A 15,595-nucleotide genomic window follows, 5' to 3' on the forward strand; every position below is an offset into this window, starting at 1 on the left:
AATTCTAAGTGTTTGTGCACTGAAGGCTTCAACTTTCCACATCACACTTGTTGAAGCTGAATATTGAACCAGGATTGGCTTCAAACTAGTCGTGATGTCACAAATCATCGTTCGCAGGTACACGTGTTAAAAATCAGAGAAGCTCAAACATTCAACTGTAGGAACAAAAAGAGAAACATTTTTAGCAGATGAATGTGAAAAAACTCAGCACAGAGAAGCTGAGATTGAATCTGTTGTGTCAGCGCTACGACAACAAAAGAGATCACAGTTTAAGTTAGAAATCAGATTTTATAAAATACAAAAGTGAATAAATAGAAAGGAAAAAGTGCTATAAATGGAATATAAAGTGTAAAAGATAAAACACACATAAAACAAGACCACGAAAATAGAATAAACATTTCCACAAAGCAAAGGAAGAACATGAAAACACTGATTTAAAGACATAATATTGCACAGAATTAAATTAAGTTTGCCAGTTTATACATGATTTGTTCTACAGACAGAGTTCTGCAGATGAAATGACTCGACTACATCCATCAATCCGCCCCTCCCCTCCCCCCTCTGATGAATTAGAAGAGCAGACAGGATCGTTGATATTTTGCTCGTCTCTCATGACGTTCGGGTCCTCGTCTCCGTTTCCGTCGCTCAGGGTGTTCAGCTTTTCTGTTTCGGAGCCGCTTGTCTTCCAACATTTCTCTGTGAGAACATGGAAACCAGTGAGTGACGGTTTCAGGACGTTAGCATAGACACACAAATACACATCTCAAACTGTTTTAGTGAAGCAGTGAACGTAGGGCTGCAACTAATGATTATTTTCTCAATTAATCAATTAGTTGTTGTGTTTATAAAATGCCAAAAAATGATGAAAAATGTTTATTTTCTATGATTTCTAAGCAGATTTATGGAGGTTTATTAGAAATACACATCAGTGATTGGACGAATAATCAATTATCAAAATAGTTGGCTACTAATATAATAGTTGGCAGCTAATTGAGCTCTGGACGTTTCTTTTCACTGTTTTCTGATGTTTTATGAACCAGACAATTAATCGATTGAGATGAATCAATATTTGCAGCCGTATCACAGATAAACATTTTAAATTAAATGAAATTTCTGACTTACTTCAACATTTCATCAGCAGTAGTAAACCAATACAAATGATGAAGCTGACAGCAGCAATAATGATGAGAAGGTGACTCCTTCCACCATCTGAAAAGAAAATCAGAAAGACATAATGTATCAACAACACAACAATTAATATTTAAAGAGCTGCTATGGTGTAAAACAATAAAAATGATGGATTAGGGTGATGGTGAGGTCTCCTGTGCTCTAAAATCTCTCTCTCCTTGGTCTTTTTCCAAGGAACTCGTTACTACGTCACACCTGAAAGTCAAATCAGATATGCAGGAAGCTTTATCACCAGGCTGCCGCCGCCCAGCGCTACGCTGAGTGTAAACTTCACTTCTGTAGTCGGGGTTTGCATCGCAGCCAGATGACGAGCAAAGCAGGACGCTGGAAGTGTGCTACAGCTAAGCCAGCCGCCTCCAGATACTCTGTGAGGAAACTTAGACACGATCTCGTCTGAAACATCCTTAAATCTCAACTGTGCAACAGCAGCTTCTTCCCCTTCGTTCAGGATCAGATAAATGAATCTGTGGAGTATTTTTTTTTTTTAAAGGATGGGTTCACAAACAGCCGTCAGATGCTCTTATGATCACTGAAAGAGGTTTTTCCTCCTGTTCATATTGGCTGTTGAAAGATTGTGCTTTCAATGTAAGTGATGGAGGCCAAAATCCACAGTGTGTCCACACAGTCATTTAAAAGTTGATGTGAAGCTTATATGAGGCTTCAGCAGTCTGAGTTAGTCATATCAAGTGGATATCTGACACATTTACAGTCTTTTTAGCTTCAAATTCCCTCTTTGTGTTTCCCTGTTGAGCTGCGGTGGAAGTATAGTAACAAAAAGAGGGACTTTGACACTAAAAAGACTGTAATGTTGAAAGATATGATCATTTGAGCTCCTGACTGTTGTTTTAAGACAAACTACAAAAATTGTGATCCCAAACCTAAGCTTCCCATCTTCAAAAAACTCCCACAATCAAGGTAAAGGCTGCCAAAGAAACTGCACTTTCTCTGAGAATATTTTATTAATAAAGATATTTACCAGGATCATTTGGTTCAGTTGTTGTCTCCACTGGAAGTGGAGTTGAACTGAAATCTTGTGTTGGGTTGTTCTGGCCTTTCTGCACTGTTTCAGATGAGACAGAAATGACAGAATTTGTAAAACTAGTTGTCCAATTCACATCTTATTTGGGAACAAATTTCTTATATACAATATGGATTTAATCTCAGCTTGCTTACCGACTTTGAGGGTAATATTACGATAGAGGTCCAGTTTTTTCACATAGCACCTGAATCTTCCACTATCAGACAGACGCACAGAGCGGAGCTGCAGGGTGACGTTTCCTCGGCTCAATCCTTCATGGAAGAGGGTTGTCCTGCCTTTGAACTCTTCCTTCTGGTCATAAAGATAGTCTCGTCCATCTCTATAAACATGGACAAGATTCGTGCGGCTGTCTTTACTCCACTCCACTAGTGAATCCTCCAAACTGACTTTGGCATCTTGTTGACACTCTAATGAGATGTCGTCACCTTCTTCTGCCTCTATGACCTGGACAGGGAAGGCTGTGGGGTAAAACAAACATTATAATTAAAATATGCAACAATTGTCAGCCTCCATTTTTTTCCCTCCCCCAGCTTTATTGAGTAAACTACACACACATTTCTTTTGGTCTGAGATGTTGGTGCTATAGTAGCTGAATGTTGTGTATTGCAACTTTAATCATTGAAAAATTCAAATGTGTATCTCAAAAAATGTTGTTTACTTTCCAGATTAATTATAAATTGTGATGTTAAAAATACAGTAGCTGCTAGTAATTAGTATTAGTACTGAGTAAAAACAGAATACTTCACAACTCTTATTAAACATATACTGACATGCTACAGTACCAGACTAGAGGAAAAGAACTCACACACACACAACTTTCAGATACAGTTCATGCAGCGTAGTGCTGCGCTGTTTACATCTCCATCATCATCTGCTGCCGTCTGTCTTTCTGTCCAGTGTTTCACGTAGGATTTTTTTCGGAGGGTTGCAGGTTTTAATCTCGTGTTTTGACTTTTGTTTGTTAGGATGTCCTTTAATTTGGATCACAGATTCTGCCTTTTAAAACATTTACAGAACATCATCATGTCTCTCCATCACCTGACGCCTGAGCTGCTTCTATGTGTTTCTCTTTCCTTGTTCGACTTTTTCCTTTAAATGTTGAATCCGTTGCACCTCCTTCTTTTCGAATCAGTTCTTTACTTTCTTCTTGTTTTTCATTCAACATCGTTACTTCCTGCTTCCTCACTTCTGTCTCCTCTCTCCTGATTCCTTCACTCACCCTGGAGCTTTCCTTTTAAAAGTCTGACAGAGCGTGAAGCACAATTTTAACTCGTATTCTGTTAGTTACGGTAACGGCGGACAAACGACACACAGTGAGAAAACATCAGCAGTCAAGCTAATAAAACTATCAGCTACATTGACATCACTGTAATGTTAAGAAGCAGCAGATAAACTGGACGTTTAAAACAACTTTAATGTCAATTTAACAAACTTTAGCTTCACTGAAGAGCTTTTCTATCCACTAATTTTGTTGTATTTTGATGACATTATTATTTGATGCCGAACATGTTAATGTTCTCATTAAACTCATTGAACTCAACTGAATTCATTGGTATGTCCCCTGAAGGCAGTTTGTTTTATACATCCGTGTGGTAGGACTAGGTAGTGGTCTGTTGGTCCGTGTTAACAGCAAGACTCTAATTAAATAAAGCGCCCCTAGTGGATACTAAACCGCAACAGACAACTAACTTCTGTAAAGTGATGAAAGTCTGCAAAAGTTACAGTATTTTTGAATTTGGGAGGTAGCTAAACGGCGGCATAGACATTACGTTTATTGCCGAGTTTCACACGGACTTGCATGTTAAATTATATCCGCGGCTATACTCAAAACTTCGCCCCGGCAAATAACTTGGCGACGCCAATGACCCGGTTCAGCCTCAAAACACAAAATACACTTGTCAAAGAAGCAAAACCAACAATAATGCAATCTGAACTTACCCGCCACAAATGGTAGAAAACACAGAAACACCACAAGGATAAACGTCATTTTCAGACAAAGTTCTCAAGCCGCCAGCTGATTGCCTCTCTCTCCGCTTTCTGGACTACACTTTTATTTGTGGGCGTCGCCAGCAGCACATGCTGCAGGAAGTGGTCTAAACTCAATCCACCATTTTCTGTCTCAAAACCTTCAACGGAAACCCCTCCCCCAACTTTTCACTATAAAAGCCGTGCTATGACCGGTAGGGGGCGCTAGTGAGCCAGCAGTCGGGCGAGTCGGACGTGTCGAGCCGAGCTCCTGCTTAACTTTTCTAAAACTATAATTTCATTGCGTACTTTCTCCAAATTTAATGAGAATATCGGTTTCTAACATGTATGAGATACTCTGGAGCGAGTTTGAGCTGTGGATGTTACTTCAATCGCGACCGAGCTCCAACTTCCTACAGGCCGCTGTGAGCAACCTGAGGCCTGAGTCAGAAATGGACGCCGTGGATTTGAAAACGGACATCCTTGTTATCAGGTCAGAGCTAAAGAAGACTTTAACTTTTTTTAAAAAGTGAATTGAAAGAGGTTGACTCTGAAATTGCAAACACAGCGGCTATTCGCTCAGAAATTAATGATATAAAGGCCACTATCAGCGACACGGAAGTTGCTAACGTTTCATGTATTCTCAGGAGGTTGCGCCATCTGTTAGGGACTTTTCCGGCTGCAGGCCGTCGTACAATGGCAAGCCGTTTTAACATTTAATAACTAGACTGGATATTTATTGCAGATATCTGTAATTCAATTCTTCTTCGTCAAAATGAACATTTCAGATAACTACAACGTCATTCTTCCTAGGACAAATGGCGTCACTTTTTCTATTCATGTGTATTGGGCCACAGATATCCACAATTACATTTTTGTTATTTAGAACGATCATTCTGGATATCTGCAATACAATTCTTACTAGTCCTAATTCTAATTTCTATAATTCTAAATTAGTAAACACCGGATTGTTTAACAGAATTTAGTAGGTGATAGGATTTTTTTTTTTTTTTGAGTAAGCTATTGTAAACAGGACCTGTCTACATACTCCCGTACGGTAGGTGGCGGTATGCACGCAATCCGGGGGTAATGTGTGTGACGGAAGTGTCGTTGTCGGAAGTATATCTTTTAGCTGCGTAGTGCTACGAGCTAGGCCAAGCTAAATGAGCTAGCGTCAGACATCAATACCGAACATGAATTTTATCCTTGTGGCGTGTCTGTGTCTATTGCCATGTGTTGCGGGTAAGTTCAGACTGCGTTATTGTTGGTCTCCACCGCAGTAATGTCAATGTAGCTGATAGTTTTATTAGCTTGACTGCTGATGTTTTCTCACTGTGTGTCGTTTCTGTTGAGGAGACAGAAGCAGGAAGTAACGATGTTGAATGAAAAACAAGGAGAAAGTAAAGAACTGATTCGAAAAGAAGAAGGTGCAACTGATTCAACATTTAAAGGAAAAAGTCGAACAAGGAAAGAGAAACACATAGAAGCAGCTCAGGTGATGGAGAGACATGAACACATTCAAATCAGGAGGCAGAAATAAACTAGTAGGGTTTGACTTACACATGTATGTAGATGAATTATTCTGTAAATATTTTAAAAGGCAGAATCTGTGATCCAAATTAAGGGACATCCTAACAAAAAAAGTCAAAGCACAAGATTAAAACCTGCTATGAAAGGACTTACAGATCTTTTGAATACATGTGTAACAACAACAATATTAACATGATGTTTTCTTCAGCTGTTAAAAGCTTGTTGACATCAGTAACTGTTGTAAACACAGCTCTAACATGGACAGATAGTTGAATTTATTAGGAAACACAAAATGAGGATTCATCATTCATCTGACTGATTAAGTCAAACTGTTGTCTTGATTTGGCTTTAAGTTTGAGCAAATTAATTCCCCATAAATCAGTTTTGTTATTGTGTTATATTACTAACATTGATCTATATTCAGGATCTCTATGAGAAAGCAAACTGTTATTCTAGATTTTATGAGGAACTCTGTAATTCAAATTACTCAGAAGAGTCTGCTGTTTCTTTCTTGAATTCTGTCAATTTCTGTAAAATGTTTACTGATGAGATTATGTGAGTACCTTATTAACCCAGAGGAAGTTTCACATGCCATAGGTGATCTGAAGAATAATATAAGGGTGTGACAGTGTCACAGCCGAATTTTAGAAAGCGTTTGCAGAGATGTTATGCCTTTTATGAGAGGTTGAGGTATGTAGAGAAAGTATAGAAAAAGAGTCACTTCCACCAACAAAGACACAGGGTATCATCACTTTAATCTCAAAGGCAAAAAAGATCCACTTTCTATAGATAATTGGTGCCCAATAACACTGCAGCTTAATAATGATTATAAAATTCTGGCCTTACTCTTTGCCAAAAGAGTTAAAGATGTTCTAAATTAAATCACAGATGAAACACAATATTAGACTTGTTTTGGATTTATTGAAGTCAAATCAGCTTTAACTTTGTTTATTGTGTGTTTGGTCTCTTTTCTCAAAAATGAATTACACTCAAAATGTACGAGTGTAGGAAGATAGAGGGACAGTCTGTAATCATAACTGTACAAAAGCATACAAAACGAATTATTACACTTAATGGATTTAATGGATAGTGAAAAGGCATCCAGATGAAGTGATATACAAGTGATCCACAGGGTGTGTTTGTGTGTGTATATGGTAGTATACTTGTAGTATACTTGTATTTGAAAGCAACACGCTTGCATTTCACTTGCATTTGGACACTGGGCTTTCACTCTTGTGAATTTCTAAAAAGCCACATCTTTTCATATATATATTTATTCGAATTACATTGTCCAAACTGGGTTGGCAGCTGGGATGGCAAGGCATTATTTAAGGGTGGCAGCTGCCACACCGGTAGATCTGCACCTGCGGCAGAGCGCGAAAACAGATGTTCAATGTTGGTGCAATTAATTAAACACTAATTTAATGCATCTGGTGCTGTCAATACACCGTATATTAATCATCATACGACCAACTCTGTGGTCATGCAACCGCCTTGATGGCGTCACATATTAACATGCGATTCTTTCCCACCTTTCCATCCGTCCCATTACACGTGAACGCAGCACAAGAATCTAGGAATCGGAATCTAGGTAGCACCTAGATGAGGCACGTCAAGTTAGTCTGACGGACGCAGGGAACAGATTGCGATCGTCGAAGCCTGATGCAGATCTCATGGAAACCTCTTACTTTGATTTGATAGTGAAGATGTTACTTATGGCGTTCCTGGGTGTTTTGCACTTTACTGTTATTGTCTCGGGTAAGTTTTCATTGTTCGCTTTCCTTCATTAATAGATATGAGTCTGTTTCTCGTATTGAACATCCAGGCTGTCCGCAGGGCTGGACAACATTTACAACAGTCTTGAACAGGTTTTCTTTTCTTCCGTAGATAACATTAGTAATAACTTGATTTTGTATCACATTGGGCATCCTTACATTTCAGCATGTTCATTCACTTTTATTTCTTTTATAGTCGCTAGATGTGTTAATATCTAGCGATATGTGAATGTCTTTACAGCCGCTAGATATGATAATGAAGTAAAGATACATATCTTCACTTCACCGTTCAATATGCATGCTAGCGATTTATCCTGCATTGCGTCAGTGAGCCAGCAGTGGAGAAGGAGGTATTGAGCGGATCTCCGGCCTGACTTTTCTTAAACTATACTTTCATTGCGCCCTTTCTCCGAATTCAATGTGAATATCGGTTTCTAACATATACGAGATGCTCTGGAGCGAGTTTGAACTGTGGATGTTACTTCAATCGCGACCGAGCTCCGACCTGATCGCTGAGCCCGACTCCAACTTCCTACAGGCCGCTGTGAGCAACCTGAGGCCTGAGTCAGAAATGGATGTCGCGGATTTGAAAACGGACATTTTTGTTATCAGGTCAGAGCTAAAGAAGACTTTAACTTTCTTAAAAGTGAACAGAAAGAGGTTGAGTCTGAAATGGAAATATCAGGCCATTTAATTGTTACTGCCCCCTAAAATGCGTAAATAAAACTATCTGAAAAGTTATGTAGATGGTTGATTATTTATTATTAAGAGTAAAAACAGAGAAGCTTTGCAAAAGAAAAAGTAAAAGTTTTGTTTCATAGATTGAAAAGTGCTTTGAAATGACAAAAAGAGAAAACTGCAAATAGAAAAACTGTTCAAAAGCATCATTTTTCCTTAAAACACTACCAGTCCAGAGTATTTAAACTTGATTGCACTGTTGCCTCACAGCAGGAAGGTTCTGGGTTTGAACCCACTGGCCAACTCGGGCCTTTCTGTGTGGAGCTTTCATGTTCTCCCCGTGCCTATGTGGGTTCTCTCCAGGTGCTTCAGCTTCCTCCCACAACTTGGAAAAATGCAGCGTCTTGCTGGATGATGTCGGGTTGCGTTGCGGCAAAAGTTGAGCCTGGTTCAACTTTTTGTTGGATGACCAGTGTGTTTTTTTTTACCAAACCGTGTGTGGTGGCGCCCTTGTTGTGTCATCGCATTGCTCCAATTCAAATGAAAAGGAGGGCTGCAGTTTTTCACGCACTCTAGTTTTCAGTCTTAACATGGCTTTATAGTCGGGATGGCAGCTGCCTGCACTCGCCCCCCTGATGATCCGTCTTCCAGAACAGACAGAAATGCAGTTGAAACCTGGAGTGTGTAGGCCTAATGCAATAATAAACAAAAAGCTTTTATTTAGATTTAAAACAATCCAAATGTCGTTATGTTTGTTTCCTCAGGAGAGTCTCGTCTCAATTGCCCAACTCAGCCAATAGAGGCAGAAGAAGGTGATGATGTCACTCTTCAGTGTCATCTGGACCCGCTGATCAACATCTCTGCTTACACAGCAGATTGGAGGACAAACGGCGAGGTGGTCTACTCCTATCGTCACAGACGACACAACCATGATGCACAGACGGAGAAGTACAGAGGCAGGACGACTTTCAACCTTGACGGGCCGAGCAGAGGAGACCTGACACTGCAGATCTCCTCAGCACAGCTGAATGACAGCGGACCGTACAGATGTTTTGTTCCTAAACTGAGGATCAGCTGTGATGTTAACGTCAGTGTTGGTGAGCAACCTGCATTCAATACTGAACAGATCATTTTAGGTTTTTTTATTTACGTACATAATGAAAAAGCAGAAAAGATAGAATTCTGTTTTACATTTAAGACATTTTTTCATTTAAAAAAAGTACTTCAACAGTTTTGTATCTCATTTGAAACAGTACCAAAGGACCAACAGAACAGGACAAAGAGAGATGGTGACATCACTACATCTAGACCTCCAGTGGAAGATGTGACCAAGTCAGACCATCATGGTAAATGTCTTTGAGTTGATGGAGAAAACTATAGTATCTTTGATAAACCATATCCTACATTCTCTTTGATGTTTTTTTAAATCTCCTCAACCATCTATAGATTAATGATCAGAATGAAAAACAACATTTTGTTGTTGCCCTTTTTCTCAACTCAACTCTTTCTAATATTCCTTCAGATGCTGCAAAGACGAGGACTTACTATCCCACTGCTGCTACCATTGTTGGTTTCGTTATTGTTATTATTGGATTGCTGGTGAAAAGAGGAACAATCAGTAAGTTACAAACTTTTACATCATTTTATCACATTATGCTAATATGATGTTTATCATGTCATTTCTATCCAATCACATCTAAAAACAAACAGTTAAGTTTATATTTAAGTAAGTGAAGAGTTTGCAGTCATGTGATGCAGAACAATGATGCAAAGTTAATTGCTTTGAAAATCATTTTTTGTTATTTGCATACATTTACCATATTGTGATGTGTGTGTATATCATAAAATATGAGGCTCTACTACACATCACCTCACCAGTAAACATATACGTGCTTTTAAACGGCGTGAATTCAGTGTGTCACAAACTGGTTGTCATGTTCTCTCAGAGGATTGTTGGAGGAGGCTCAGACGACGGAGGGAGCAAGAGGCAGAGATGGCGCCAAACGACGTTCTAAAGGAAAACCTGATGAACCGAGCAGCAGAAGAGGGTGAAGACCTGGACATCACTGTGGAAAACATCCAGCAAGAGGTGTAGTGATGGTCAGCAGATGATCTGATGCACTGAGAGAAACCATAATTAATCACCAGCTTTACCAAAGTGCAATTAAAGAATCCATTAACTTCCTCATATGGACTAATTAAAGTGTTACACATTTATAACAATTGTGATTTAATTTGACAACTTGGTTCAGAAGTATAGTTTGGTGAAAAGAGCTTTTTCTTGAATACCTGACAGTCAAATTCTCCACCTCTGACTCTTCTGAGATAATCTCTGAATTAGTCAAACATTGAAACTTGTTAAAAAAAAAAAAAAAAAAAAAAAGCAGAATGGTTTTTAAATGGTGTCATCAGTTAATAACTGAAGAGAAAGAGGAAGAAACATACATATAGTGTTACTCTACTGGTAATAGAACTGTTCTTTTAACTCTCTTTACTGGCTTCTATTGCAATACTGAATCAGATTCAATGTTCTTATATACTTGAAAGCACTTTAACTTTTCCTCAGTACAGTCCAGTTTGGTCTCTCGGGTTTTCACACAACAACACTAGAACTAGAACAAGATCCAGATCAGATCAAAGTATTTATAGTAATATAATTATTTATAGTAATATAAGTATTTATAGTTGGTCTTGTTCTCTGAAACAAACCGTTGTGTCCATTTAAAACCAAACTGGAAACTGTTTTCTCTGGTGTCCGATGTCTTTTTGAGTGAATGTTTTTGTCTTTACTTTGTTTTCTTGTTGCGTTTTGATGTATTTTTATTAATTGTCTTGACTGTACTTTGTTTTTCTGCAGCATTTTAACATAAAGCTCTTTAAACTATAATGATTAGAATGAAATTGCCTTTACTTGTCTCACAATCACTGCCATTAATAAATGACTACTGTTTACCAATATTACTGTTGTTGTTCTCATTCTGTTTTTAGTCATTATTATTATTATTATAATTAAATGGTCTGTTTATTTTCTCTCTTCCCTCTAGAGTATCTAATGTACAGATTGTTCTGGTTTATTTGTTATATCTTAGAAATAGTAATTTAAAAAAGAATTTGCTCGATAATTTCCTCATTTTTAAGTTTTCTTCAGTATAAAGTCATCCAGTCATGGTTGTCTGTACACACGACTACACTGCAAACAGCAGCTGATAATAGATAATTCAGCATATTTTTAATGGCGCCAATTTGCCAAAATGTTAAATATAGGCTAAAAGAAAAAAAAAAAGTTAAGTTGAAGCCCAGAGTTAACTCACTGAGACGGCATCTCCATGGCAACGGTATACTTCCTGTTTAATCCCCCAAAGCATCATGGGAACCAATCAAAGAGCCACCACGACCTGATCGAGTACTTCTAATAGGATCACAAACCCAGCAAAGCATCCCACCAGTGCCTACAGGCTGCAGTCTCATTGTAATCAATCTTTTATCATGGCTCATTATATGCAGTTCCCATTACTAACATAAAGAAAGATTTTCCTTTATATTTAAATGTCCTGTTCCCTAAATTTGTACTTGTGTTAAGAAAAGTGTTTTAATGTTGTAGCTGGTGCTGAAAGTACATCTCACATATTTGAAATCCTTAAAGATCCCCTCCAGACATGTTAGAAGACAAATAAAAGTACTCTGCTTGTAACAATAATGTGTCTGATATGGTTTTTATACAAAAAAGTATAATTACCATCTCTTCCTTCTCCCTTGTTAATTGTGAATCTGCAAAAATATATTTAATATCAGAAGTTGAACTTCTTGGACACAACATGTCTCCTACTTCACTGTAAAGTCAATTCTAAGTGTTTGTGCACTGAAGGCTTCAACTTTCCACATCACACTTGTTGAAGCTGAATATTGAACCAGGATTGGTTTCAAACTAGTCGTGATGTCACAAATCATCGTTCGCAGGTACACGTGTTAAAAATCAGAGAAGCTCAAACATTCAACTGTAGGAACAAAAAGAAAAACATTTTTAGCAGCACAGAGAAGCTGAGATTTAATCTGTTGTGTCAGCGCTACGACAACAAAAGAGATCACAGTTTAAGTTAGAAATCAGATTTTATAAAATACAAAAGTGAATAAATAGAAAGGAAAAAGTGCTACAAATGGAATATAAAGTGTAAAAGATAAAACACACATAAAACAAGACCACGAAAATAGAATAAATATTTCCACAAAGCAAAGGAAGAACATGAAAACACTGATTTAAAGACATAATATTGCACAGAATTAAATTAAGTTTGCCAGTTTATACATGATTTGTTCTACAGACAGAGTTCTGCAGATGAAATGACTCGACTACATCCATCAATCCGCCCCTCCCCTCCCCTCCCCCCTCTGATGAATTAGAAGAGCAGACAGGATCGTTGATATTTTGCTCGTCTCTCATGACGTTCGGGTCCTCGTCTCCGTTTCCGTCGCTCAGGGTGTTCAGCTTTTCTGTTTCGGAGCCGCTTGTCGTCATCTCTGCTGTTTGCTTCCTTCTTCCTCTGAGCTCCTTCCAACATTTCTCTGTGAGAACATGGAAACCAGTGAGTGACGGTTTCAGGACGTTAGCATAGACACACAAATACACATCTCAAACTGTTTTAGTGAAGCAGTGAACGTAGGGCTGCAACTAATGATTATTTTCTCAATTAATCAATTAGTTGTTGTGTTTATAAAATACCAAAAAACGGTGAAAAATGTTTATTTTCTATGATTTCTAAGCAGATTTATGGAGGTTTATTAGAAATACACATCAGTGATTGGACGAATAATCAATTATCAAAATAGTTGGCTACTAATATAATAGTTGGCAGCTAATTGAGCTCTGGACGTTTCTTTTCACTGTTTTCTGATGTTTTATGAACCAGACAATGAATTGATTGAGATGAATCAATATTTGCAGCCGTATCACAGATAAACATTTTAAATTAAATGAAATTTCTGACTTACTTCAACATTTCATCAGCAGTAGTAAACCAATACAAATGATGAAGCCGACAGCAGCAATAATGATGAGAAGGTGACTCCTTCCACCATCTGAAAAGAAAATCAGAAAGACATAACGTATCAACAACACAACAATTAATATTTAAAGAGCTGCTATGGTGTAAAACAATAAAAATGATGGATTAGGGTGATGGTGAGGTCTCCTGTGCTCTAAAAATTACTCATCTCTCTCTCCTGGGTCTTTTTAAGTTATTTAAAAAGCAGGACGCTGGAAGTGTGCTACAGCTAAGCTAGCCGCCTCCAGATACTCTGTGAGGAAACTTAGACACGATCTCGTCTGAAACATCCTTAAATCTCAACTGTGCAACAGCAGCTTCTTCCCCTTCGTTCAGGATCAGATAAATGAATCTGTGGAGTATTTTTTTTTTTTAAAGGATGGGTTCACAAACAGCCGTCAGATGCTCTTATGATCACTGATAGACGTTTTTCCTCCTGTTCATATTGGCTGTTAAAAGATTGTGCTTTCAATGGAAGTGATGGAGGCCAAAATCCACAGTGTGTCCACACAGTCATTTAAAAGTTGATGTGAAGCTTCTATGAGGCTTCAGCAGTCTGAGTTAGTCATATCAAGTGGATATCTGACACATTTACAGTCTTTTTAGCATTTTTGCACAGAAGGAGGACTGTGGATTTTGTCCCCCATCACTTCCATTGTAAGGTCATTATGAAGGGATCTTCTAATGGTCAGTATGAAGAGGAGGAATGATTACAGCAAGAAAAACAGGTTTCAATGTTCATTTGGGCTCCTGACTGTTGATTTAAGGCACACTTGAAAAAATGTGAACCTGTCCTTTAAAGCTGAACCTTTCTTCACACCGTCGCCCTCTGCAGCAGTGAAAGGGAACTTCAAAAATTGTGATCCCACACCTAAGCTTCCCATCTTCAAAAAACTCCCACAATCAAGGTAAAGGCTGCCTCCTCTCTACCCAACTCTCCCCCCCCCCCCTCTCTCTACCCAACTCCCCCCCCCCCTCCTCTCTACACAACTCCCCCCCCCCTCTCTCTACCCAACTCCCCCCCCCCCCCCCCCCCCCCTCTCTACACAACTCTCCCCCCCCCCCTCTCTCTACACAACTCTCCCCCCCCTCCCTCTCTCCCAGCAGAACTGGAAGTCTCCCCGAGTCACTTAGAGGAACTCTGGGAATATTTTTTATTTTTGCAAAATATTGGTCTCTAATACTTTGGTATTAGTTGCAGTGAATTAAGAGGTGCAACTCTGTCTCTACTGTTCCCTGGTCACAGTGAGAACACAACCTCTCCTCTCTGGGCAGCCAGGTCTGTCTGTGCCAGCTTTCAAAATTCACTAGCAGCAGCTTCTCAAATGTGAATATTTTCAAGTTTTCCCAGTTTTACATGATAAAGACTCAACATCTTTGTGTTTTTCACTGATGGTCAGACAAATCAAGTCACCTGAATATGTTCACTTGGGCTTTGGGGAATATGGATCAGCATTTTTCACCATTTTCTGACATTTTATACACTGAACAATCAATTGATTATTAAAGAAATAATTGTCAGACCCATCGATAATGAAAGTAGTTGGTTGCAGCCTTACAGTACTCCTATGATGGGATAATACTATCTTGCACTCAGTTTTCAGTGTGCAGTTTAAACCTCTTTACAAGAAATGAGTTCAAAATAAAATAAAACGATTAAAGTCTATAAACTAGATTTTGACAGATTCCTTCAAGACCACAAGATGGACAACCTGTCAGAGCTGATATTGCTCTTCAGTGGGACAAAATTCTTACTAATTTGTGATTAATCAACTTATAGACCAGACAAGATTATGTGCAATGCAAGATGCCACTTGAGGGAAGTGGAAAAAATATCTTTTTGGAATTTAGGGAGGACCAAGCCATTGAAAAAAATCTCTAAAAACAATATTTATAACGAGAACAACAACTGCAGTATTGGTATAATATATAATGGCAATTTATTCATAACATGATTTACATTAAATACTGCACATAGAGCAACAAACAACAGAAATATACAATGAAATAAAAGAAAGTTCAAGAGCAACAGAAGAAAAACTGTAAGAGAATACAAGAAAAAAACTGACATTCACATACCTGATGTGAGATAAATGCCAACATCAGCATGCTAACATGCTTAAAATGCGAAAATGAATATACTGATGTTTAGCAGGTATTGTTTAGCATGATTTTAGACTAGCATGTTAGCATGTTAACATTTGCTTTATAGCACCAAAAACAAATAATGACTTTAGGAATGTCATTAGTTTTGCAGGTATTTGGTCACAAACCAAAATACTGGTGAAAAGTCAGAGCATCATCAGAGTTATTAGGCTTTATCCATTGGGGACCACACAGAAACTTTTACCAAAAGGGCCATGAATGTGTTTCTAGTGACG

General features: G+C 38.3%; 4 protein-coding genes across 8 annotated transcripts in view; 2 read left to right on the plus strand and 2 right to left on the minus strand.

Moving 5' to 3' along the window:
- The window catches only part of LOC137180225 (myelin-oligodendrocyte glycoprotein-like), a 67,087-nt gene that overhangs the window by 27,282 nt on the left and 24,210 nt on the right, over window positions 1-15,595 (plus strand). The window lies entirely within an intron of this gene.
- Window positions 1-15,595, minus strand: part of LOC137180229 (butyrophilin-like protein 2) — a 20,135-nt gene continuing 4,540 nt past the window's right edge. The window contains exons 1-5 of one of the 3 annotated variants that reach the window (XM_067585532.1): window positions 4,166-4,299; window positions 2,362-2,685; window positions 2,165-2,248; window positions 1,123-1,209; window positions 1-696 (exon numbers count right to left, since the gene is read on the minus strand). In XM_067585532.1, the coding sequence (XP_067441633.1) occupies window positions 1,124-1,209; window positions 2,165-2,248; window positions 2,362-2,685; window positions 4,166-4,214 (543 nt within the window). In that variant the 5' untranslated portion in view covers window positions 4,215-4,299 and the 3' untranslated portion in view covers window positions 1-696; window position 1,123. Of the gene's footprint in view, window positions 697-1,122; window positions 1,210-2,164; window positions 2,249-2,361; window positions 2,686-4,165; window positions 4,300-15,595 lie in introns of those variants that run through there. The other 2 variants (XR_010927932.1, XR_010927931.1) reach the window with 2 other exon arrangements.
- The window catches only part of LOC137180226 (uncharacterized), a 25,625-nt gene continuing 14,437 nt past the window's right edge, over window positions 4,408-15,595 (plus strand). Inside the window, exons 1-5 of one of the 3 annotated variants that reach the window (XM_067585529.1) lie at window positions 5,325-5,434; window positions 8,940-9,272; window positions 9,429-9,521; window positions 9,698-9,793; window positions 10,122-11,133. In XM_067585529.1, coding sequence (XP_067441630.1) covers window positions 5,386-5,434; window positions 8,940-9,272; window positions 9,429-9,521; window positions 9,698-9,793; window positions 10,122-10,270 — 720 coding nt within the window. In that variant the 5' untranslated portion in view covers window positions 5,325-5,385 and the 3' untranslated portion in view covers window positions 10,271-11,133. Of the gene's footprint in view, window positions 4,686-5,324; window positions 5,435-8,939; window positions 9,273-9,428; window positions 9,522-9,697; window positions 9,794-10,121; window positions 11,134-15,595 lie in introns of those variants that run through there. The other 2 variants (XR_010927929.1, XM_067585528.1) reach the window with 2 other exon arrangements.
- Window positions 12,239-15,595, minus strand: part of LOC137180230 (myelin-oligodendrocyte glycoprotein-like) — a 6,320-nt gene continuing 2,963 nt past the window's right edge. The window contains exons 4-5 of the mRNA XM_067585533.1: window positions 13,162-13,248; window positions 12,239-12,735 (exon numbers count right to left, since the gene is read on the minus strand). Coding sequence (XP_067441634.1) covers window positions 13,174-13,248 — 75 coding nt within the window. The 3' untranslated portion in view covers window positions 12,239-12,735; window positions 13,162-13,173. The remainder of the gene's footprint in view (window positions 12,736-13,161; window positions 13,249-15,595) is intronic.

This window comes from Thunnus thynnus, chromosome 3, assembly GCF_963924715.1.
Source record: "Thunnus thynnus chromosome 3, fThuThy2.1, whole genome shotgun sequence".
Taxonomy (NCBI): Eukaryota; Metazoa; Chordata; class Actinopteri; order Scombriformes; family Scombridae; genus Thunnus; species Thunnus thynnus.